The 25,245-nt window shown below is 40.4% G+C and overlaps 2 protein-coding genes across 3 annotated transcripts; both read right to left on the reverse strand.

Annotated features, from left to right (window-relative positions):
- Positions 1-291: 291 nt before the first annotated feature.
- Positions 292-7,648, reverse strand: cldn19 (claudin 19). Of its 2 annotated transcripts, none has more exons than XM_072452013.1 (5): positions 7,082-7,648; positions 3,510-3,674; positions 3,202-3,286; positions 2,981-3,127; positions 292-1,389 (listed from the first exon to the last, which is right to left on the reverse strand). In XM_072452013.1, the coding sequence occupies exons 1-5, from the start codon at positions 7,302-7,304 to the stop codon at positions 1,341-1,343; spliced, it is 669 nt and encodes a 222-aa protein (XP_072308114.1). In that variant the 5' UTR covers positions 7,305-7,648; the 3' UTR covers positions 292-1,340. The 2 variants fall into 2 exon arrangements, with proteins under 2 accessions (XP_072308114.1, XP_072308115.1); XM_072452014.1 differs by having other exon boundaries at positions 292-1,766.
- Positions 7,649-17,091: 9,443 nt separating this feature from the next.
- p3h1 (prolyl 3-hydroxylase 1) lies at positions 17,092-24,520 on the reverse strand. The gene is made up of 15 exons (XM_072452016.1): positions 24,026-24,520; positions 23,055-23,207; positions 22,788-22,977; positions 22,585-22,716; positions 22,307-22,446; positions 21,277-21,366; positions 21,159-21,211; positions 20,372-20,499; positions 20,160-20,293; positions 19,174-19,269; positions 18,939-19,089; positions 18,466-18,583; positions 18,318-18,393; positions 17,966-18,106; positions 17,092-17,730 (listed from the first exon to the last, which is right to left on the reverse strand). The coding sequence occupies exons 1-15, from the start codon at positions 24,488-24,490 to the stop codon at positions 17,314-17,316; spliced, it is 2,484 nt and encodes an 827-aa protein (XP_072308117.1). The 5' UTR covers positions 24,491-24,520; the 3' UTR covers positions 17,092-17,313.
- Between the last annotated feature and the right edge of the window lie 725 nt (positions 24,521-25,245).

A 25,245-nucleotide genomic window follows, 5' to 3' on the forward strand; every position in this document is an offset into this window, starting at 1 on the left:
TTCTAAACAAATATTTTGGCACAGTAAGCTCTGATGCAAGTCTAAACTGTATCCCTCCAAGGCCATTGTTATCTGTTGTTTCTTCGCGCTCCATAGAAACATTAGGAGCGTCCGGTTCAGTTCAGGATACACACTGCCCTGGTCCGCTGAGGGAGAATGTGCCACAACCCACTGGAGCAGAAGTGGAATTTCACGTCTGCAATTATTGAACAGCGGGAGGCAGGTGAGATTTGAGTGAGACTAGAGTAGGGAAAGAAAGCCAAAGTGAAGGGGGGGAAACAAAGCAATACATGAGTTCTTCTGTTTACTTTATTTTAAAAGAAACATACAGGGGTAAATGATATGGTACACAAGGGGGCAAATATTAAAAATAAGGTATGGTAAATAAATGTGATGACAGTCGGCGTTTTATATTAAAACAGACAGAATAGTACAGTACATTTTGACAGTCTCATAGTTGGCACAGCAGATTCTTTGCAGTCTCCACACAGCTTCTCTGTGCACAGTGTCATAAGCATTAAGGAATATTTACTTTACATGTTTAGAATCTTTCATATACCTGGAATTAAACTTACTCCCAAAACATGAAACTAAATCTGACAAAAGCCAATCAAAATGACAAATATCCCACATTTCTCTAAACATGTGTTTGCATTAGATTGGCATTATAAATCATTTGATTGGTTTTGACCAATAAGCGTGAAGGTAAAGCGAGGCTACGCTAAATAATTTGTTACTTTTTAGGAAATTTGAGGAACAAAAGGAAGAGATTAGGGGTATAATCTATTTGTAGATGTCTTGTCGCCAAGCACAGTTCCAGGTGAGGATTTTCCTGCGGCAGAATCATAAAGCAGCCACTACTCAAACTGGAGAAGTGGGAGAAGGGGAAGCTCCAATCCAGATCTTAGAGATGCCAAAGCTTGTGTGTCTCTTGTGACCAGTGATTAATCCCATTTCTCTCAGTCAATACTTTCTTTAATCATTTTGGCCAAAATTTTATTCCATAGTATTTCACATTCATTTCAGTTTTAGAAAAGACATATCTGCTGGCTGTCAAATTACCAAAACTCCTTCTAGTCAAAGACACATTTGTTATAAGGCACAGTAGTAAAACATTAAAAGTAGCACAAAAGGAAAGGTATGGTATATACACCTGGGCATTGTAACACACAAAACATACCCTGAATAACAGAGTCTCCTGAAACTACAAAACAGACACAGTATAATTTTAGATTGTTGTGAAATCAATATTACTGCTGTTTTTGTCTGTTATGTGTACTTCAGTGAGATGGTTTTGAGACACAATTTTAAAAATGGAAAGGCCAGAAGACTCTCCAAAACTACAAGTACTGCTCCCTTTTCTCTGGTGGGGTAGTTTTAACATTTGCTCTGCAATTCAAAAGGAAAAAGACACATTTCAGTCAAAGTACAGTGACATAAAGAAATAAACTACAGCCAAACACATATTTAAAAACCCAAAGGTGAAACAGTAAATCAGCACAAAAAGACACATGGTGCAACCAAGGTTAGCTTGCAGACAATAGGAAGTGCTGGTTCTAAAGACATAGTTTGGAAGATATTCTTTGAAAGTCCATTCAACATCAAATCTGATATAAGGGGATCAATGCAATTGAGTGGGATGTAACTAAAACAGGTCCAAATGTGGCTTTAAAGTACAGAACAGGGGTAGACACTGGTGGGACAGTCCACGATAATAGGGCCGGGCTGATCATTCATGGAAACTAGTCTCACTCAACAACTCTGCCCTGAATTAGAGAAGAGAAGAAGACAGCAGGAGAGACAGGGTTAGAGGACTGAGGACCAGACAAGCTTTTACATATGTCATGAGACATACATATGTGATGGTGTTAGACAGGCAGGTTAAAGCTGGGGGATGAATGCATAAAGCATGAAAATGAATTAGTGCAATTTAAAGCCTGTTCACTAACTTATCCAAAGCACAAAGAAAAAGGGTTCCGAAACAGGAACGCTTTGTAAAACTGCTTCAAACCGGTTTAATTTCTAGCAGTCTTTGAGGGAACAACTGTAGCTGACAGCCCAGTGATGTCCAACAAACTCAAAGAGACTAAAGGCTTTCAAAGACCTACTTTCTTCAATCAGGGAATAATAAAGCCCTCAGCAAACAAGGGACTGCAAAGAAAAGGATTTCCCAAGAAACAAATGTCTTTTATCATGAAGAGGAAGCAATTCAATAGAAGCCTAAGTTAATTTAAACCTGCTGTAGTGTTCAATGCTTAAATGACTATATCATATTTAACCATGTAACAGCTTTGGTTAGCTTATTGTTCATGTTTTAGTGTTTAGCTGCATGACAAAACATAGCTTGCTGTGATTATAGGTTATTTGAGTTATGAGACATTACATGATTAACTAGTGATTGGGTTAAAACACGTATTGATAATAACAACACACATTGTTTTTGAACGAGACAAAATATAAATTTAACAATAGCTTACACTGTTGCAACTGTGGCTGTGTTATAAGCACTACAGATCATCCCATACTCATCTTGAATGATGATAATAGTGACCCATTTATTTCTGTAGTATTTATGTAGTCTTTTCACATCCTCATTGCAGCAGTGGGCCGTAAATGTAAAAGCTGAATTGAAGCTATGTGAGACAGCTCCAACCAGGAAGCACAGGACATGCCATGGACAGTGCAGCATAATATGATTAAAGCATGCCCTATAAAAGAGCTTGAGGTAAGTTGTTTGCATATAAAACGTTTGTTTTCAAGATACTGACGTGTAAAAGTGTGGACTGCAGACGTAGTCAGTAATAAGTATGTAATAAGTATGTAGTAGTAAGTAAATAATGTACATAATCAAAATAGTAGAGTATGATAATAGAGAATATGTTCTTGGTGTTCTTTGGTATACTATATCTATCAATGTGGAAAACATGTCCTGTGCTGTCTGTTTGGACGCTGATCTAGTGGGGACGGGGGTTACACGTACTCCCTGGTCGTGGAAGGCTGTGATTGGCGATAATATTGCTGCCCTCGCATTTCTTCTTTGGAGCAGGAGCAGCACAGAAGGGAGCCGCCCAGGATGGTCAGACTGGCCGCTGCCCAGCCAACAAACAGGGCTGAACCAAACTCGTACCTGAAGAGTCCAAGCAGGCAAAATCATGTCATGACAAAATGCGTAGAATATATATATACTTTTTTTTTACAAACCTGGCATTGGCCGGGGTGTTGGGGTTGAAGAACTGATAAGACACCTGAGTGGCATACCAGGACACAGACACCAATGTGCATAGACCTAAAAACAAAAGTTTTACAAATAAATTACATTTAAAAATGGTCACTTTCTGTTTACAACTCCTCAAATTAGTTGTCACTGAACTCTATGACAATAATTATCTATAACCTTCCTCTCTGACAAAGCCTCCTGCTCTGCAAAAGAAATATAGGGTTGTTTTCGGAGGGGGGGAGTCCTACATCATGGCTTCGAATACCAAATACATAACACAGTACAACCTCACCTGCGAGCAGAAAGAGTGCTCCTCCGCTGACAGCGATACGTGTTTTGGTGGTGGGGTTGTTGTCGCCCACCTTAGTACATTTCATGCCCACCACACTGATGATGATGCCCATGAATCCCAGTAGCACAGAGATCACCATGAGGGCTCGGCATGTCTGGATGTGGACTAGATACAAGAGAAGAAAATCTGATTAGACGAGAATGAAGCTATGCAAATGGTTGACCACTTTCAGCCCAACACGGTCCATTTTGACATGTTCTTGACCAAGAATGTAAAAAAACTAAATATCTGAGAGAAAATTATGACCAGAGAGCTGTCAGTATCAAATACTACAAAATGTCATAGCATTGAGGATGAAACTGATTGACATATGATTATTAAAATATAATAATTTAAAATAAATAAAATAATCAACCTCGAAATTGTCACTTTCTACTTGACGTGAAATTCATTTCCAGGATGCATTACGAGTTGTTGTTGCCAATACCATTGTGAGTTAACTTCAACACAAGAAAGTTGACTGCACTTTCTATGTTTTTACCTCTTTGTTTTGCAGTGAGATTTATTCTCTTTTCAAATCAAGCTATTAAGGGCTCTTTATTTCCCTCTACTCTAGATTCACAGCCAAATATTCAGACCTCGAATGCTTCATGAAACCATCTTGGGGCTCATTCCACAGCACTTTGTCGTCACAACCATCTAATGATCTACCTACACTGGCCCTCACACATACATAACTCTGTGGGCTGCACATACTTACACATACACACATGAAAGAACTGGGACACACAGCAGCACAATGACAGTAGGTGGAGCAGCCCAGATGGAGTCATGCTGCGGCTGTAGGAGGCGTGCTCCACATGTTGGATACAGTGGTATCAGTGTGGAGTGCACACAAAGCTTGATTGTTTTCATTCGCAAGTCACAATGAAGTTGACTGCAATTGCTTCAGATTTCTAAGACCATCATGGGAGTCCCCCATCACTGTGGTTTGACAACTAAAACCTTATAGATGAAACATTCTAAACATATGTGATTATTTTATCTTACAATATGAGAGTGTATCATATCAGCCATGACCATGTCACCAGTCATTTTTCCTTTTCTTCTGACTATGAAACTCAAAGCATAGCATATAATCTCAAGCATGGCATACAATCTGACAGAAATGTATATTCAGACACCAAAATGATGAAGCTGAACGATAAGAAATGCATTAGAACCTCAACTTCACACCCATAATGAATAGATTTTTCCCTGCCACCCCCTATTCTTAAAAATGTGAAGATGAATGACTATATTTACCAGCCCCAAAGCTACCAGTGAAGACAAGAACGTCTACAAAGAGATAAAAACCTCAACTTTATGACATCTGCTCCAGGAACAAATTTTTCACACAATGAGGAACTGAACCACATTTGAAGTGTGATTTATGGAGCTCCACTAATGCTTTTGATGAAGTTTGTGAATGGTTTACAGCAGAAGGAGGTCTTTTTCATCCACTCTCTTCACAGAGTGTGAGGGGGCTCAGCATGTTAAATGACAATCTCCTCTGACTGCCTGGTGACAAATCAGCAGGCTTCGGGGGTCTTTGGGGTGACGCCGAGGCTACAGGGAGGTGCAAGGGTCAGAACAGAGCTCTCTATCGTCTCAGAGCCAAGCTTGGTGGTGCCAGTCTTAAGCTCTGAATGAGTTTGTGTGCAGGAACTTAGAGAGCTATTGTGAGCTCATTGTGACTGTAGCAGCACATCCTTTCACTTTGATATGGTCCCTTTGAACTAACAATACGCTGTTATGTAAGACGGGTGGAAGGGTAAGAAGTTGCACATTATTTGAGATACAGTACTTTCAGTAAAAAAATCTGCATACTTGTCTTTGTTAAGGCTTACACAAACTACCTGGAAAGTACTCAGAAATCGACTTACACATGCTGTGATTTTCATAGATTTAATCCTCAATTTCTACTGAACCTGATTTAGAATACAGCCAGTCCAAAGCTTCCAAAGTGCAATTTAGGGTCACATTTTTTTAAGAGAGTAATCTGCTCATGCTACATCTGTCCTCACCTTTCAGAACTGTCCTTTCAGCACCACTATCTACACATCTGCAAACCGAACCACATGAGTAAATAGACTGAGTAAACCGATTACTATCACAAACTTTTGAAGTCAGAAATTCATGCAGCAGTTCTTCGCCTTCCTCGCCTGGCGCCATCAAATGAGTGGTAAAGTCTGATGAACAATTTCACAGCTCCATTACATGCTCCTCCAACTGTAGATGTACATTTTGAATCAAGTCTGCGGAAAAATGATTGGAAATGGAAGAATGTGTATCGCACTACAAACAAATGTCATATTGAAATCAATGATTATTATTTTAAGATTAGTTTTACAGTGGCTCAGGGGATAAAACGGCGGTTGGTGGAAGGTTGGCGGTTAAATCCCAGGTCCAACCACTAGGTCCAACCTCTTGCTTAAGGTCCTTTACCATCAATGATTTTTGTATGTGAGCGAGTACTAAGTGGCCATTTAATCAATTTGTTGTTTTGTTTAAGTGGTCTGTACTAATTTTAACATTAGCTGTGTGTCAAGTTTGAACAATGTGCGCGTGTGGGGATAAGAGAGCGCATTCTGGGAATATCTCTGCTGTTCGGCTCAACACTGGCCTTTTCTTCTGATAACAGTCACTATTCATCTGACAGGACAATACACTGTCTTTATCCAAGCCGTAAAGCCAAAGAGATGGCAGATCAGCACGGGCAGCCGCTAACAAAACGTCACAAATTGTTTTGATACACTGATTTACCAAGTCATACTGAAATATTTATGCAAGTGACAATTTAAGCAAAACTTGACTTGAGGATATTGTTCTACCTCCATATATTTGGCACTATAATCTCGAAGGGTTTCCACAGACGGAAGAATGAAGAAAGGATCATATGCCATTAATTATGAGTCATTACGTTTTAGTTAAAGATTCAAGATGACAAAGGGCAGATTTATGTCCAAAGCCCACATTCCTGCCCACTCCCACCCATCACTCATTACCACTTTTACTCACTGAGTTCATTAACCTCATAACACTTTTGTTGTGCCCCACACTGAGAGCAAATGGATGGTTGTTTTGTTTTGCCTGAGCACATTATTGTTTTTCCAGTGAATGAGACCACAAGAAAGTGCAAAAACAAAACTCTAAATCTGCCTCTGAATGTGTATCTAAATGATATGAATCAGTCATGTGAATAATTAAAGTCTCAACTTCAAACAGTGATAGGACTTAATTTTCAACAACCACTACACAACGGATAAATGATGGTTCACTAAACACTGGCCTTTTAACAAACAAACAAACAAACAAACAAAAAAAACAAACCGAAACACAATGGTGATAAGGTCATTGACAGGTCATTGGCAATTTACAGAAAAAAATGTCTTTAACTTATTCACACTCCATTGTATATAATCTATACAACAACAATGCCGGTATCTGTCTTTGCTTGTCATAAGAGTACGATGTGGCACCATTATTTAATGGCCAGCATAAGCCTTGTGTGTTGAAGAGATGGTACTCACTGTCCAGGGAAAGCATGGAGTCAAAGATCTTGCACTGCACCTGCCCCGTGCTCTGAGAAGCACAGCTCATCCACAAGCCCTCGTACAGCCCCACAGCTGTGATGATGGCATCTCCTGCATACGACGACTGCTTCCACTGGGGCAGAGCAGTAGTGGAAATGACCCCGATCCAACCGCCCAGAGCCAGAAAGTAACCCAACAGCTGTAGACCTGAGTTGGCCATTCTTTCCTATGTCAGACTTTGTATAACTTTTGTAACAGTCTTAACAAAAAACACTAGAACTCCTTTTTCTTGTGCTACTCACTTCTTTGTCCGTCTAAGCATCTCCTGCCCCTACTCTCATCTCTGGTTCTTTAAGTTTGTTAAGATCCTTATGAGTTGATGTTTGAGTCTCTTGGACTGTCCTGGATTATTCTCCAAAGAAGTGTTATGAAGGCTTAGCGATGGTCAGCTGCTGCTTCACTCTCTGCATGGCTTCATCCAATACTTGTGCTTCTCTCTCACAGCAATCTTTCCATCTGCTGCAGCCTCAAGTGGCTCAATGACGGCAGGGAGGAGAAAAAATGTTTGAATAGAAAAAAAGCTTAACAAGCGACCCACAAAGGACTGGGGTAAAGGGTCAGCGCATGATTGGTGCATTAGATGCTGGAGGAACGCCTACTGGGAGGGGTCATAGATGGTTCAGGTCGGAAAGAATGAACAGGATTAAGCTACGAAAAGTGAAAATGACTAATTAAAGTTATATTTAGTTCATTGGCTTTACTTGCAGGACAGCAGCTGAAATGGTGCAGAGAAAAAGAAGAGACATTAGTCAAACTTCAGCTAACTTCGCAAAGTCAAAAATCTGAGGATTGGCGATACTGAAGCTGCATGAATATATTCTGCTAATAGTATTATTTGGTGTCAATTTGTATGAATAATCATATCAAACCAAAGATAACAACTCAAGCCAATTAGCTGGTAAGCATAGGAGTTGAAAAATAAGTATTGTCTTGTCTTTCTATCACATAAATGTTTAAAATGGAATGTCACTCATGAAGCAAGTCTGGCTCCAGGTGCTGTGAGACACACGTCCAACATTTAGGCCATATGATGAAGACATTATAAAAGGTTATACAGAAAAAAACATATGCAACAGTATCTTTGGTCTCAATTGTGCACACAAGATGCCCAATATACATGTGTAAATCAGCCTCCAGACAAAGGTAGACTGAAAAGGACATGTCACATCCAGGCAGGCTGTGGGTAAGTTATGGGCTGCTGTGGCAAGCCCCTCTCATCACCATGGTGACGGTGGGGAATGAAAGCAAAGAGTTGTACAGACTCATCTTAACAGAGAGACACACTTCACTCTGTGTTCCCACAGCACTGCACACGTCTGGACTTCCTCCACTCGCATCATTCAATTACCACAACTCACTTCTGTGTTAGCTCAATATTATCACTCAATTAGCCCCAGTACACTTGAGATCCACGACGGTTTTCTCACATCAGTAAGAGACATGTCTCACCCAAGACTGCACACACCCACACCCACGCACCCACATGCACCCACATGCACCCACACACCCACACACACACCCACACACACACACACACACACACACACACATGCACCCACATGCACCCACACACCCACACACCCACCCACATGCCCACACACACACACACACCCACACACCCACCCACACGCCCACACACACACACAAACACACACACACACACACACACACACACACAAACACACAAACACACACACACACAGACACACACACACACACACAGCCTCCAGACAAAGGTAGACACACACACACACACACACACACACTTGTACACCCACCCACACACACACACACACACACACACACACACACCTGCACACCTACACACACACACACCTGCACACCTACACACACACACACACGTTGGGTTTCTATCCTTTTTGGGGACATTACTTTGACTTTGACATTCATTTCCTGGAGACCGATTCTAACCATAACCATATACTACAATCCTAAACCCTAACCGTACCCTATTTTTACCCACATCTTAACTTTAAATCCAGTTGTTGATCTAATAATAAAGGATTTAGGTAATTGTGACCAGGTCCCCATAAAGGAGGTAGGTCCCCATGATTGTAAGTATTTTAGTTCTCATAATGTGATGAATACCCACAATGTAATGCAGTCATGCCCTTTAATCTTCTTTGTTTACCATTCCACCTGTGTTCTGAAGTTGTCCATCAAACACAGATCTATTAAATGTGTCTGTTCATACAGTATGAATATTTTATAGTGAAGGGAATTTTGTTAATTTACTGAAATAAAATAGCAACAAAGGGTAACAAATCTGCAGTCTGTAAATATTAGTTTAACAAAAAATGAATGATAAATATGTTTTAAAGATTATTATAACCAATTGTTATTTTTAAATGTGAAAAAGTACATGGATAAAAGTTTCATAATAGTTTCATAATAGTAGAAAGTGCAGAAAGTGCAGTGAAACAAAGTCATAAACAGGAAGGCACCTTTAAATGCCGGAAGGCAGCTTTGTTAAGAATATTTGGAAGTAACTGATGAGCCTTGAACTTAACCTTGGGCAACACAAGTAACATGGAAAACCACTCACTCAGCAGCAGGCATGTCTTTGAAGACTACTTCCATATGTAAAATAAAACAACATGCTTGTATGACGATGAATGCAAGAAGTGTTTCTGCCTATAACTTATTGAATGTTTATTGTGCATGTAAGTGCTTCATGCCTCACTCACCTCATGCTCAGGGCTGCGAGGTCTAAGTAGCTTCACCAGTGGTGTGGCAGGGTCTAGACACAGGGGTCAGCTGATTTCGACAGAGCGAAGAAAAGAGAAGAAAAACAAGTGTTCAGAGCAGGCTACAAGTGAACCATTTGAACCAAAACAACCCATCTGCTGTGGGGTCTGCTCAAAAACTGAAAAGCCTCATTTGAGATCAATTGCACTGTGACAATTATCATATTTTTTTGAGGATGTGGAGTTGTGTCGAGTCGTGTGTGGTGAGAACAAGGCAACTGATGTCATAGAGCAGGGCTATTCAATGTAAAAGTTCCAGAGAGCCAGATTTTTCAGAGGGTGCCTCCACTTTTGACACGTTTGGGTTTGCAAAGAAATATCCCCAATATTAAATATGTTTCAAGAATAAGAATATAATAACAACAAGTAATAATAACAAGTCCTATATTGGATTGTTATGAAAAAAAATATATAAAAGCCTTTACCAAAATATCTTTGCAAAATTGCCGATCCAGTGCGGAAACAGAAATAAACTAGGACTAGACTAGTACTAACCAAGTCTGAACCAGTCCAGGACAATGCTAGAATATAATTAAGACTAAACCAGAACTAACCCAGAATTAAACCAGGTCTAAACCAGGATTATGTCTAAAGCACAATTAAATAAGGAGGACCAAACCAGGATTAAACCAGAAAACAAGAGAAAATATGTTTTAATATTTGGAGGTTCTGATCTGGACCACAGTGTGTTTCTCTTTAATCCTTATATCAGTTGTAAAAAAAAAATCACAGATATTTATATCAGCTAACTTGCTGTTTTTCCATGTCAAGCTGCTTCAAATACAAGCTTTTGTAAGTTCAGATTCACTGGCTTTACTTAACCCCATCCTAATGTGATCCTGTGTGACCGAGAACTAAAACAGCCAATGGTATTATCTCACGGCCACACTCACATAGGCACACATAATGAAGATGTCAGGAGCCTAGCGGATTAGTCAATGTTTCCAGGGTAACCGAACAGCATTGGAGAAAAAGTACATAACCCAACATATAGATCATTTTAGTTTTAATAGATTGCCTTACAAGCCATAAACGTGGTCATGAGAACACCAGTGCATCACATGGTCTGGCATGTGGCTTTCAGAGGCCCTCCATTACAGTATGTCAAGCACTTTCACCTCAAAAATACTTTGTTTTAAGGCCCCTGATGAAGCATAATGAATAATTTATGTTAGTACCTCCTCTTGTACAACTCAAGAGCTCCTCAAAAGACGACTGGGTTTGCTTTTGTGAAGCGTATGTGGCTTTCTAAGACACAAGCAGCAACTTTGAAAAGAGAGTAAGAATACACATTTGAAGAGCTAAAGTTGAGTTGCAGATCAATGGTACTTTGGATGCATTAAGTTTAAAGTTGAAGTGTCAGGTCCATTGAAGCACATTCCACAATTATCTTGCAAACATTGTTCATTCTGCCGACTCCACTCATCCCTTTGTTTGCTAAACTGACTCAGTGTGTTCATGGCTGACTTCAACCGAGCTCCTCCTGATGCTGCGGCTCAGTGTGTAATTTGGTGAGAACCACAGAGGTGGACGTGCTTCGCTGGGTGCTGTAGATACATAATATTCCTCTCTCACCTCACATTTTTCAGAACCCTTGCACTAAGCTGAGCTTAAGAGTCAGCTGAGCTGATCAAAGCCCACAGTGTGTAGTAGTGACTAACAAGAGGCGAGAGTTCCCAACGATACAGGACCTCCCAGAGGTTTTCATGGCCAAACACCTACTGCAACAAAACGTGATCTCAACACAATCTTGTGTACAGCAAAGTTTTTTTAAAGGATTTTTTGGCCCAAAGGCCTTATTAGTCAGGACAATTTTAGCGTGAAATAGGGGTGAAAGAAGTGGGGATTGTCTGGCATGTACTGTCGCCTCAAACCCAACCAGGCACTGTGTAAAGCTAATCTTAAGGTTCTTCAAGTCTTCATATTTTCAATCAGGACTCACACCTTGTACTGTGAGTATATTTCTGCGTGGCTCTGCCTCTGCTCTGTCTTGCAGCAAAGGCCTGCTCTGGTTCCCAGCACTGTCAAGTCCCTGACTCCTCCCTCTGCCCCATGTACCACTGTCACTTCTGCCCTGGCCCCTTTTATAACTCTAATTAGCGCCAACAGTCTTCCCTCCTCTGTCTCCACTTTTCTCTGTCCTCTATGACCTTCTGTTTTTGCCTCTGTGCTGTTTTTTAAAATAAATTATAGACCCTCCCGCCCGGCACTTTTTGGACTTCAACACACTAAACACCTGAATGGTACGGTTTTCAAAAACATTGCCAAACCCAAACGTTTCTGAATACTCTGCCCTCCTCTTCCTGCCTCTACCTCCGATAAAACCCGGATCTGTCATGCAGTTTCAGGGCCCAAATGTTCTGCACCTGCATGCCCCACTCTATCCTCTTTCCTGAATTCCTCAAAGCACTGATGTGGTCCTCAAAGAAAACTGGAGAGGAAGAGGGGAACAAGAGGGAACAGAATAAAGCAGGAAATCGTCTAGTGCCACTGGCTGACTCAAGAGCTTTTCTATACAAAAGAGTTTAAGACTCCAGAAAAAACTATACCAAATCCTTTGTAGATGTACGAGTAGCATGTTCAGTACCTCAAAAGGGTGTATTTCTTTTCCATTTTTGTCCCGAAAAAACAGTCAAGCACAAAAGATATATATATATATATATATATATATATGACCTGATCTGTGTCCCTAGATAAATATGTTCTAATCAAACATTGCCCCACATTGATAACAATTGTAATGTTACAGTTTTAATTATGAAAACAAGATGTAAAGTGTTCAATGTTATGCAATAAAAAGCACTTAGGGTGGTCAGATTCTACGACTAAGTCTATGATCCTCATGTATTGTTTACACTCAACACTGGCACATATTTTGAGCTACTGCCTGTCTCATCCACTATGGTGTACTGAGGTACAATTTGGCCCCATAACACAGGATTACGTGGGATTATGCAATAACACAGTATTCTTCTAATTACCTATTAATGCTCCAGAACGCTGCGATATCTGGGAAACATAGACTCCTTGTGGATTCTTTCCAAAGACATGCCCCAGGCAAACATTGATTTAAAAGACTTTGAATTTCTTGAGGGACCCAAACAGATCCTGAACCCCACTCGACTCACATTAGGAGTAAACCCGACCCAATGCGCTCTACTAAACCCCCAGCACCTGAAGCCAATCATCAGCAACAGTTCTGATCTTTCACATGAGGCATTTCCAAACTGAGGAGAAAAACTTGTAAACTTGTATTTGGTAGTTGGTAGTGTTGATGTTGTGTTTGCAGCTTGACTCCTCAAAAAAGAAGTACTCAGCCCTTTAGACAAAGCAATATCTATTTATCAATTTATAACATTAATCCCATCAAAATGTGATGGGTTTCTGAATGACCTCTGCATAAGAATCAGTTACATTGTAGGAGAAGGGAGAACAATTAAGTGATGGAAGTGTTGCACTGCACAGTTGCAGCACGATAGCAGGAGACAGTAGGAGAACAGGAGCAATAAAAACACGATAAATCCAACACATTATAGGTAGAGCAAACAATTAAAAAAAAAAAAAGTCCAATAAGTGGCAACGGTTGAATACAGTGCAGCATATGTTCAGCATTATACCATTTAAAATTGCAGGTAAAATGACTTACGAGTATTATAATATCATACACCATAAGAGGCTATGGCTATGATTATAGACAGTGCCCACATATGGACAGAATAAATGACAGGTAAAGTGACTCTGATTGCACCATGGATAATTATGTTACAGTATTGCACATGAAGAGTGGATGTACAGGGCCTGTTGTCAGCAGTGATCACTGTAGAGTCTGACAGCAGCAGGGAAGAAAGACCTGTGAAACCTCTCCTTCACACAGCGAGGGTGGATCAGTCACTGAAGCTTTTCTCTCTGCACAGGGTGGGACTCATAGTTCAGTATAGACTAGTTTAGCCAGGACCCCCCACCTCCTGCTGTGAGTCCAGGGCACAGCCAAGGGCAGAACTGGACTTCTTGATGACCATGTTCCTCTCCCTCTCTGTGATGCTGCTGCTCCAGCAGACCACACCGTACAGGAGCTGATGCCACCACAGAGTCTAGAAGGTCTTCAGGAGTGGCCCTCTCATTCCAAGTGTCTACTTCCTGAGTGTCCTCAGGAAGTAGAGCTGACTCTGGCCCTTCCAGTACAGTGCCTTTGGAGCTTCTTGCACTGCTCTTGATGTCTTCTCTGAGTGAACTAGGTCAAATTCCAAACTGCGTATGCACACTTATGTTATATGCCACCTGCTTGAAATCCTCCTGTGTGTGAAAGCCAGTGGATCAGTTTGATAGCTCAATTATATTATAGGTTTCATTTTAGTTCAATGGGAGACATTCCCTGGTTTGATGACCAAGACAAGATCTGGAATGCAAGGAGTCAAGTCAAGTTTTTTTTTTTTTTTTGCTTGAAATGGGGATGAGAAAAGGGAAGACATGCAGAAAATACTTCAAGCCGGTATTCAAAATCATAACTCTGCACATGGAGCCTGGTGCTGCCGCGTCACCATTCAACCACTTGAGTGGTTCTCCTCCGCACAAGTTTTCTTCCGCAGGTGCCTAGGCGCTCTTTTAAAGATATAGAATGCTTGGAGTAGAGCCACTGCTCCCCCACATCTATGGTGGCACAGCATCTGTTTTTTCCATGCCGTCCGGACGCCTTCCTGGAGAGATATTCTGTGCATGTTCCACTGGGAGGAGCTCAGGGAAGAGCTAGGGCATGTTGGATGTCTCTCGGTTTGCATGGGAACACCTTGACATCCGGTGGAGGAGCTGGAGTAAGTGTACATGGACAGGACATTCAGGGCTTCTCTGCTTTTCCTGAGTACAGGGGCAGTCACATTACTTTTTGAACATTTTAAGGACTATTTACCATTCAAACATAGAACAGCCCAGTTTTAAGTTAGTTAGTTATTGCAATGCCAATGTCCCTAAAGTCCCTAATTTTACATTACTTGAATCTCAATCACCTTATTATTAACTTAATTGGTATTAAATTGATGAGAAAGTGCATTAACTGAAAAGAGCACAGTTCGTATATAAGTGTCTGGTCAACCTTTCTCACACTCTTTGGCACCTTTTTTATGGTTGCAATTCCAAAAATGTATCATGTATGTGCTGTCTCGTGAGAGAGAAGCTACGTCTATTTTTCCCACCATTTTCTGACTTGTGTGTTGGTATCTCCCCCCATGCAGACATAAACGAATCAACAACGTTATCATGAAAATAAAAATGTGATTTTAAATAAACTAAAACAGCTATATACATACTGGGCGTGTCTGGACCTCTGCACAGCCAAGGGATGGTTCCATGCCGGGCCGGCACCACTGTGGCCCATCCTATAAGAGGATAAGGGGACAGTTCATGACACAGTGAAGTCATCAGTAAGACATCCATCAGAACAGCAGCACAACAATACAAGCCTCTGTCTAACTAACACAAGGTTGGTTTTAGATACAAGCACAGACACCGCAGAGATGAGAGACACTAACGGCAGCAGACTGTCGTGTTTTTAGTTATCACAGCTTTGTATCTCTTTAAAGTTCAGCTAAAAGAAGTATTACACAGGCGTTACATTTCTCATCTACGGGAAGTGATATGATTGTATGGGCATCTCCGTGCTGGCTGTTACCTGGCCCACCGCGCCCCCTCAACATAAAATGCCCTATAATCAGGTCAAAAATAATAAATTAATAGTAATAAACTTAATTGTCTGCTTTTATGATTGTGTCATTTCAAAAGGTTCAATACAAAAATTCAGATTCTGCTGAATGGACATGCTGTGTATTGTCAGACAGAGGTTGGGCCAGGTCTCAATAGCCAACAAGAGTTCATCTCAGCTCTAACCCTGCAGTGGACCACCCCAACATTCTGTTTCCAAGGCAACCAACTCCAAATATATGGATGACTGTGGAGATGAAACTGAAGAACTTTTGATAGTTATGAAAATGTGTTGAAATGGCCCGTGGGCTGCAGAGTGAGAGAACGGCGTACCAATCGCTGCTCAGTCCTCTGTTGTCTACTGTACTCCCCATCACCAGCACACACACTCACACTCACACTCACAAACACACTGCACAAACAATGAGCAAATCCAGAGGCACAGACACACAGCCAAACAAAGTGGCCACTGTCAGTCACTATCGCTCAGTCAAAGCTGAGGGAGACGTTACAAAGACAGCACTGAGCGTACACCACACACAGGACACATAATGGAGGAAACTATGGTCCCACCTAAACTTTCTTTATGGGAGAAATTTCAACAAACAGCCACTAATAATGATTAGTTACATAGCATGCAAGTATTATTAAATCCTATTTCAGATTGAGCTGGAAATGTTAAAAAGAAATTGCATTATTTTGGACACCTTTTATGCTTATGATCATACATGATATTTCCAACACTACACCACATGAACCAGTGTTCATCTCTGTCTCTTAAATAAGAAAAATATGTTTTCACTGTTTTAAATTACAGGAGGAAGTAGAACTGAGTTCTATAAGGAATCTCTTTCATTAATGCCATCAATAAGCTACACACATAAAAAACAGGGGCCATTATGTGGTTGCTAGGTAACATTTATGAAATTACTGCTACCTTTGTCACATGCTGCTCATGTCAAACCAGGAAGTAACATTATAAAAATAGGCAACATTTTTAGAATAATGAAAATACTTCCAGTCCAGCTTCCTTGACAGTGGGACCTGAAGGTAGCCTACACCTACATTTATGCTTTGCATTTGTAATACTTATTGCAAGGGTTCAGATGATGTCTCTGGGCTGCAATGACATTCTCAGCCTGCATCTCACAGCAAAGAAATAAACATATTGACTTGATCCAGTGCATGTCTTTTAAATCCGTTAAAACTAAGTTGAAAGCATTACAAACTGCTTCAATAATGTACAAATGTTTTTCATAACGTGTGCTAATTAAAAAAGTTGTTTATTTGTATGTTGTAACTGTGTAACTTTGCTGCCTCTAGGCCAGGACTCCCATGGAAAAGAGGCTTTTAATCTCAATGAGATTCTCCTGGTTAAATAATACAAAGTCAAAAATCCAACAATTTCATTGAGCATTTTCTAATACACTGAAGCTACACAGTTATGAGCCTTGTTTACAAAACTAATGTTTAACATAGAAACTTCAATATGTTACCAAACTTAACATTTTATTTATTCCATTCTGTACACAGAAACATAAAAAACGACACTTGCATCGACAGACCACAATAAAATGAATGACACATTTCTGTAAACAGTAGTACACTTGAAGATGCGAGTGGCATCATAATTCATACAGCAGGCCTCTGATTGTCTTGCCTCTTTTTAGTAGAATAAACAATAGACAGGAAAACTAAAGCAGACGAATATCACAGTTCTTGTTTGTCTTGTGGATATATTGTGGTTTTACCTTTAGTTGATTTTGCAGTCTGTTTTGCAGAAGATTTAGATTTCTGTTTGTCTCCCTGTTTGGCTGATGCGTTGGATGTAACTTTGCCTTTTGCTTTAGTTTTACTCTTGTCTACAGTTTTAATCTTGACTTTTGATTTATCATTTGTGTCTACTTTGGTCTTCTTTACAGCTTGTGCTTTTTGTTCTTTTGGTGGGTTTGTTGGATTTGTTGGATCTTTAGCTGTGTCCACTTTATTCCCTTCTTGAGCGTCTGCTGCCCCCTGGTGGGGTGGAGTGGGACTGTCTGGCGCTGTTGCTGCAGGGTCACTTTGGCTGAACTCAGCATTGACAGGTGTGTCAAACATCTTCAGCATATCACCAGCTTGTATTCTTTCCTGTTAACATAAAGAATAATAATGTGTGAATTGACAATACTGTACATTTACCTTGTTTTGTTACATACACTTTTAATAAATAACTTTTTTCCTTTTAGACAATTTTGGCATTGTGGGGTTTAGTAACATTATAGTTTACTCTTCTTGGCAGTATAATTTGCATTTGTTTACTAAATAAACTCAAAGAACCTGTCCACCAATGCTAATCCTATTATCCTAAAGCATATGAATGTACCTTTTCCTCATGAGCAGGATCCAGGGTAAACCACAGGGCCACAGCACATCTCTGGCCTTTAGTGACAGCTCTGACTCCGTGAGGATTCTCCTTCCCCGAACCAAACCCAACCACACGACCGCACTGGGGCCTGACCTGAGCCTGCAATCACATGAGCACATGCACATGAGCCGTTTTAGCGTGCTCACATACAAAAACATATATACATTATCTTAATCTTGACCTCATTATTTAAAAAAAAACATTTAGGCCCACTGCATTTTTTTATATAATTACTTAAAATGCTGTTACATTTAATCAAAACAAGTGAAAGTGGAGTTATTCTGATGACTTTTCTTTATAGTGTACATACAGTGACAGTTTTGGCGTCCAGCTGAGTGAAAAAGAAGTCTCCCCCTTCAAAATCCTCATTGAGATAAAGAATGGCACTATAAGATGGAACACAGTGTTATTGGACCAGTCATTACACTGTGTAGGCATTTTAATGTGCCCGCGCTCACCTGTAGTCTCGGTGTGTGTATGCGGGCGGCTCTTTAATGCACTCATTGAGCTCAGAGACCAGCACACAGTTGTCCACATGCACGGGATGGCTCAAATCACTGCGGTTATCCTGGTTATCTACACAACCGAGACAAACAGGTTTTAAATAGCCTCCATACACTCACAGTAATAGTACAAAGCTGTATTTTTAATCCAACACCAAGTAACATCTAAATACGGTAGTTGGCTTTCTGAGCGCCACAAAGTTTTAACAGAAATACCTGGACTAAACTAGTTCCAAACAAGTCTACAACAGGACCAGACAATATTCAAAACATTCTGAACAAAGACGAACCTAAAGGAGGACAAAAGTATGAATATAACTGAATGTAATTTTTGAGAACCGCCGTGATCTAATCTAATCTGAATTGAAGGTAGATCAGGTAGGTTCAAAATGTGTTGCTTGCGACATGTGCCGGTATTTAGAGCTTACCGTCAAGAGCAGAGCGGCAGACCAAGTGAGAGTAGGAGAAGTACAGCGGGGCCTTCAGTTGGAAGTAGGTCTCCACAGCCTTCCGCACTTTCTCACTGAGGTCATAAAACAAACGAGCACTCTTGAGGGGGACCGTTCCCTCTTGTCCAAGCTGTAGACCAGTCAGTAACATGGTCATAACCAACAGGCACTATGAAACATGCACTCTTCTGTATTAGGATGAAACAATACTGACCTTTACAGCGTTCATGACCGTAACTCCTTGGAAGGTCTCACTGGGGGAGTGTGGTGAAGGACGCCCCCTGTAGCCGTCACCTTTTAGAGCAGCTGCCTGGACATTTATTAGATAGAACAAAGTGTATTATGATTATCAGAAGAAATGTTATTAAGGAAAATTGGTGGATTTTGTAACAAGATTCAAAAAAATGAGTTGCAACCTTTTGTGTCTTGAAACCCTATTAACATTACTAACTTCATGGTCAAGTCATTAATCAAGTGATTTTTGTTTCTTGCTTGTTCATTGGCTTCCTATGAAACTGCAGCCCGTTAATAAAAGCTAATTTGAAATGTTTGAAAATATGCGTTTGGAAAAAATTCCGATGTAATTAAATAATGTACAGTATGTATGTATTTATTTATTTATTTATATATATAATGATTTCAGTCTGTTCTGGTCAATCTGGTCCTATTACATATATTAATTTCAGTACATTCTTAATTCTGTGTCAGTCATACTCCAATAATGGTTTGAACCTGGGTGAGTTCTGACTTAGACCGGATACAGTCCTAGTTTTGTCCTGACTGAACCAAGTGGTTCAGTCAGGACACTAAAGATAAACATAAAGCATAAACCATTTCCATTGTATTTAATAGAAAGTGTTCTGTTATGACCTGGTGTTGCTTGTATGCAGCAAATCCCAGTCATTTCATTTGAATAGCAATTGAAAATATTTGAATTCACCTTGTTTTGGGGACCAATAGAAATAAAAATCACCATTAAAATACATTAAAATCAAGCATATAATAATGTAGACCTTATTAATTCACTCGCCTCCCTTGGTTTAGCCATAACTGCCCTGAAATAGACTGCCAATCTCCTCCATCACACTACATTCATGCACAAGGTTTGGACTCTCCACACACCATATAACATACAGGCGTGAAGACACAGACCTGACACAATGAATGATGTTTTTAATGACCAGTGTTTTAGGTGCTTACATTCGAGAGGCGTTGCAGCTCCCTACACTCATCATCTGTGATTACTCCGTCCAGTAGAACTCGCTCTGAGCCATTCAGCTGCTTGGACGTCATGCTAATCTTGATGTTATCATACAGCACAGCATCACCGACAGCTGAAAAATGCAAAAACAATTATTAGTAATCAACACATCTGAAAACGGATTCGATTGGTATCATTATTTTATGCTAACCATCCAGGGGAGAAATAACCTTGGCCAAATCTGAGGAGTCCTTCTTCTTCTCCTCCACTAGAGTTTCAATTTCCTTCATGAGGTTTCCAATTTCCTCTGTGATTCTTGCGGTAGCTTCTTTTTCAGCCCTGAAATGAATCAGATTAGAAAGAGAGCCATTTAAATCGATCATGTTTTAGTAACCTTGTGCAGAAAGGTGAGATTTGTAACCCTAACCCACTAAAAAGTAATACATCTTTGTGCATCTGTGGATGTGAAGACTTGGCAAACAGTTGGATTTATCAGTCTGCACATTGTGACACTTCGCCCAATCAGCTCAAAGTATTCTAGTACCACTATTTCCAAAAAGATTTTAACGAGAACTATGCCAGACTGTGTCATGGAATCAGAAAATGTCCTTGGGATGAGACATGCACCGATGCTATTCCGTAACACATAGAGTACACAATTCAACTTAGAATATGAAACGACACAGAAATATCAGACATTTGTATGGCAAGCTTGGGAGAAAACGCTGGGCTGTGTCAGCCAGGCCGTTGTAAGGAGCCTGGCTGACCCTCCTGCGTCTCACCCCGTTTTTTCCCTATGCAATGCAGTTTGTCACACACCCGTTCTTCTCTTAGACTAATGATGCAGATAAAATATCACTATTATGCAGATAAAATATATCACAGAAATATACTCATATATTCACATTTTATCACAGACTGTTTTAAAATAGACTCTAGTTTCAATATGGTTTGCGCCAAGTCAATTGCGTGTACATCAAATATACCACTTTTCTTACTTCTGCTTATCTCTCAGCTTCTTGGGCATAATGTCCTCAGGAGTCCAAGAATCCTAAAACAGATCAAGTTAGGTCAAAATGGCTATTTAATGTGTATAACTTGACTCAGTTTACTTACAGGATCCACAAATGTGATACCAAAGGCTTCATAACCAAAGTAGAGCAGTTGCTTCTCTAGAATGGACTGTTGGATGTACTGTGTAACAACCTATACAAATACAAGATATACTGCTTTAAACATCCAAAAGGAAAATGTACATTATTTCATTTTAATATTACATATTCATTTCCATAACCAAACATTTCCTTGAAGATTTCATGGTTTTCAGGGCTTAACATTTCATTGCTTTACTTTTTTCCCTTTGACTTTAAAATGGTTAGTTAACAGCTCTGTGCAGCCAAAACTCCCCAAGGGAAATCATCACTAGATCATCAGCCCTAATCTCCACCATAATAAAGGACATTCAGTGGTTTGCATTACTGTTAATGTTTGTCTCGGGAGCGTTAACTGCCTGTTAGTTACTTCTAATGTCTCAATTTTAAAGCTGGGACATCACTGAGCTCATTGAAGCTAAATTACTGCTGGTCATAATGATAGGAAATATAATCAGCCATTTGTTGATTGAGCTGCGTTCATTTAAAATTCCTATTGAAATAATACTTTTAATTTGATGGGGAATTTAAATTGCTACGTGTATTCATACTAATAGCCTTGGATTTGTATAAAATCGTAATCAATCACTCCAGAGGTAAGCTACTTCTGTAGCCAGAGCAGCCCTGAGGCAGTCTGATATAAGCGCGGCTGCCAATGCAACACATTCATAAACAGACTTGATGAGTGGTGATGGTCTTCCCTCAGAACACAACATGCACTGGTCCGAGGGAGTTTGAACTGCTGACTTTGGGCAACGTTTTTAAAGATTTTCTTGCCCGCAGGCTTTATCAGACAGGAGAGGACAGTTTGAGCTGGGGGATGAGAGGGGAGGACATGCAGTTCATTGTCAGAGTCAGGAATCAAACTCATGACACTGCGGCCGGCTGCACTCTGAGCCTGGTGTACGAGTGCACGAGCACCGGGGAGCACAGGGCAAAGTCTTATTCTATGCATGAATCAAGTCATTACTTCATTAGATTAGCACCATCTGTACCTGTCTAGCTGAAATGGCTTTGGCTTTGTCCTCGCCCAGCACTACAGAATAGTAAGCCAGGTTCTGGTTCATGATTACATCGTTGGGGTGGAACAGCAGGAAGGTTTTCGCACACTCTATGGCTTTTGCATAGCTTTCACCTGGATGCAGACAAACAAAACAACAAGCAGAATAATCATTCAGTGAGTTATTGTTGAGATACCTGCACCGGTTTGAAAGTTTTATCACAGCCTCACTTGGCTGTACCTAAAAATGTAATGTGTGCAATTCCGACTTACTGTTGTAATATGAAAACTGGAGGTAATTAAAGTGCGATGGGAGGAAATCCTCAAAGGGCTTTTCCATTCCCGCATTGGAGGAAAGTTCTACTGAGCAGCGCTGCTTACAGTTCAACACCTGCGTATAATGATCTAATACAAACACAGGGATTACAATAAACAAGTTGTCTTTTTTCAATATAGAAGTCAAAATAGTTTCACACCAGTCATGGTTTGGAAGAGGTCTGCACTGTAGTCCATGTAGTTGTACCCGTCGTAGTTGTAGGATCCTTCACACAGCGCTCGGCATTCTTTATCAGCTGTGAAGTACTCATCAAGAGCGGCTTCAAAGTAATCTGCGGCCAAACCAAAAGAGTCGTGGCTGTAGTAGCGTTTTCCCATCAAAAACTCATCCTGAGGAAACAAAATGTTGAGTGGTTTGATGTCTTTCATAGTGATATTCAAGACAAACAATATGAATATGAAGTCACCATATGGGGCTTAATCTCCAAGTCCTTAAAGTCCTCTTCTTTGACTCCAGCCATCATTTTGTAGTAGTCCAGATTCTGTTTCATCTCCATGTGTTGAGGATTGGCTTGGAAAAATGTGTGTGCAGCTGCTACTGCCTTGTCCAGTTTATTGATCTAGAAAACAGAAAACAAAAGGTATAACGTTATAACCACTTCTTTTCGCTTAATGAGTTCACTTTCTGATTGACTCTGAGGTACACGGTTACACTGTTGCATTGGACTTTAGCTGAGTTTTTTGTGACATATACATGCATCATACACAGTGCCATACTATACAATCACATACTCTAGGTTATTCATGCTATTGACTTGAAATAACTGCTTGTTAAAACTTTCGGTTTACATGAGACATGTATCGAATTAATATTTAAGAATGCTCCTGTTACTGTGTTTTATTCCATACCGTTTCCTTTCATTCTAAGATAAACCATGATGACTGCACAGAGCAAAACAGTGCTGATAATTCAAATACCTCTAATAGGCTATTTTGTGCATAAGAGCAAGCAAGCAAGCAAGCAAGCAAGCAAGCATAAAAGACTATATCTTATTTACTTTTATTTTATTTTTACATATACGGATACATTATTTGACAACTGTTTTGCCATTTTTGCTACTGTAAATATTTTTGAATGTGTATTATCACTAATCTTTCTTGTTATAATGTGTGAGTTACAAGTCATTTCCTTTATGAATCAATAAAGTTTGTCAACGTGTCATTGTATAAGTCCTCCACCACTTGGAAGCCTCAGGCCTGCGGTGCATCCTGCAGAGTCTGCAGCTGCTCCACCTTAAGACGTGGCATGGCAGTCTCCACTTTGGGGGTTGGGGCTCCACTAGACGAGCATGAAGTTTGGACAAAAGTCTATTCTTCGCGCACTAAATCCGCGTGAAATGCATTGATTCAGCTCTGAAACATGTCACCAGACCTTTACCTTGAAGTAAGCCACTTGTAAGTAATTGTACGGTGTTCTTTTCTTGAATTCCAGCTCAGTCTCTGCGCTCGCGAGGTGCATGGTCGGTGGCCCAAGCTTCTCGTTTTCGCAGGAGTTCACGCAATCGGCTCTTTTGAGAATTTTCTGAAAGAAGCCCAGATCATCCACCGAGCTCGCCCCGGGGATCGGGACTCCCAGGCCCGACAGAGGCTCACTGAACGCGGTCTGGTTCGCGCAGTTGAGCCGGCACTCAGCCTTGACCCGGTGGACTGCAGCTTTATTCCTCAGAGCCTTCTCCATGTTGAGGATGACAGAGAGCCAGTCTCCTTTATTGTAGGCGTCCACCGCGGTGTCGAACAGAAAGTCATACGGCTCCAGAAAGGGCCGGTTGTCCGGAGACGTGTCCGGTGAGCTGAAGCCGGGACAGAAGAGGCACGTAATGACGGTGAAATAACGGAGCTCCATGTCTGCTCGGCCCGGGAGCCCGGCGGGAGGATGTTGATGCTGGACTCTGAAGTCACGCACAAGCCGTGACAAGAAAGTTCACAGCCTGGATTTTTCTCCGGGAGGTGGGGCCGGAGTTGAGCTTTACGCCCCCCTAATTCTGCTCCTGAGAACCATCCATGGCGTGAACCCCTGACAACGATTCATTGAGTTGACTATTACATTCAATAGTTGGCATTTTTGTCATTAATCGTTGAATGGACTCTAAAACTCAGGCAAAAATACATTTTAAGTACAAAGAATGTCAAATTAATTTACAATTTCTACATTTTATTACCAATACACTTTAATTGTAAAGCAATGTAGAAAAGCAGTTGCCACATTTCAACTTTTATTTGGTTAAAAATGTAAAATTAAGAAAATCTCAATGTAGAATAGAAATAATCGTCTGACTAGTCGACTACTAAAGGGATTCATTTTTCAGACCAGACTTTAAGGTTAAGGTTACTAAAACAATCGTTTGTGACAGCTTTAATCTAGCAGGAAAAACTGCTGAGTTGAGTTTCCAACGTGAAACTAGATAAGTTTGGGGAGGAATTTAGTTTTATTTTCATAGGTAAGTTTTCATGTAGGCCTATACTGTGGGCTATGCGTGTATAAATAATTGCTTGCATTCTGAGCCTTCATTTTCCGATATTGATTAGTTTTAAACAAACACGCTTATTTGATGTTTTCGTAACAACTTGCATTTTTGCGCTAATCACACATCTATACAT

This window comes from Eucyclogobius newberryi, unplaced genomic scaffold (genome assembly GCF_026437365.1).
Source record: "Eucyclogobius newberryi isolate DKJ021-1_F unplaced genomic scaffold, fEucNew1.0.hap1 SCAF_19, whole genome shotgun sequence".
NCBI classification, from domain to species: domain Eukaryota; kingdom Metazoa; phylum Chordata; class Actinopteri; order Gobiiformes; family Gobiidae; genus Eucyclogobius; species Eucyclogobius newberryi.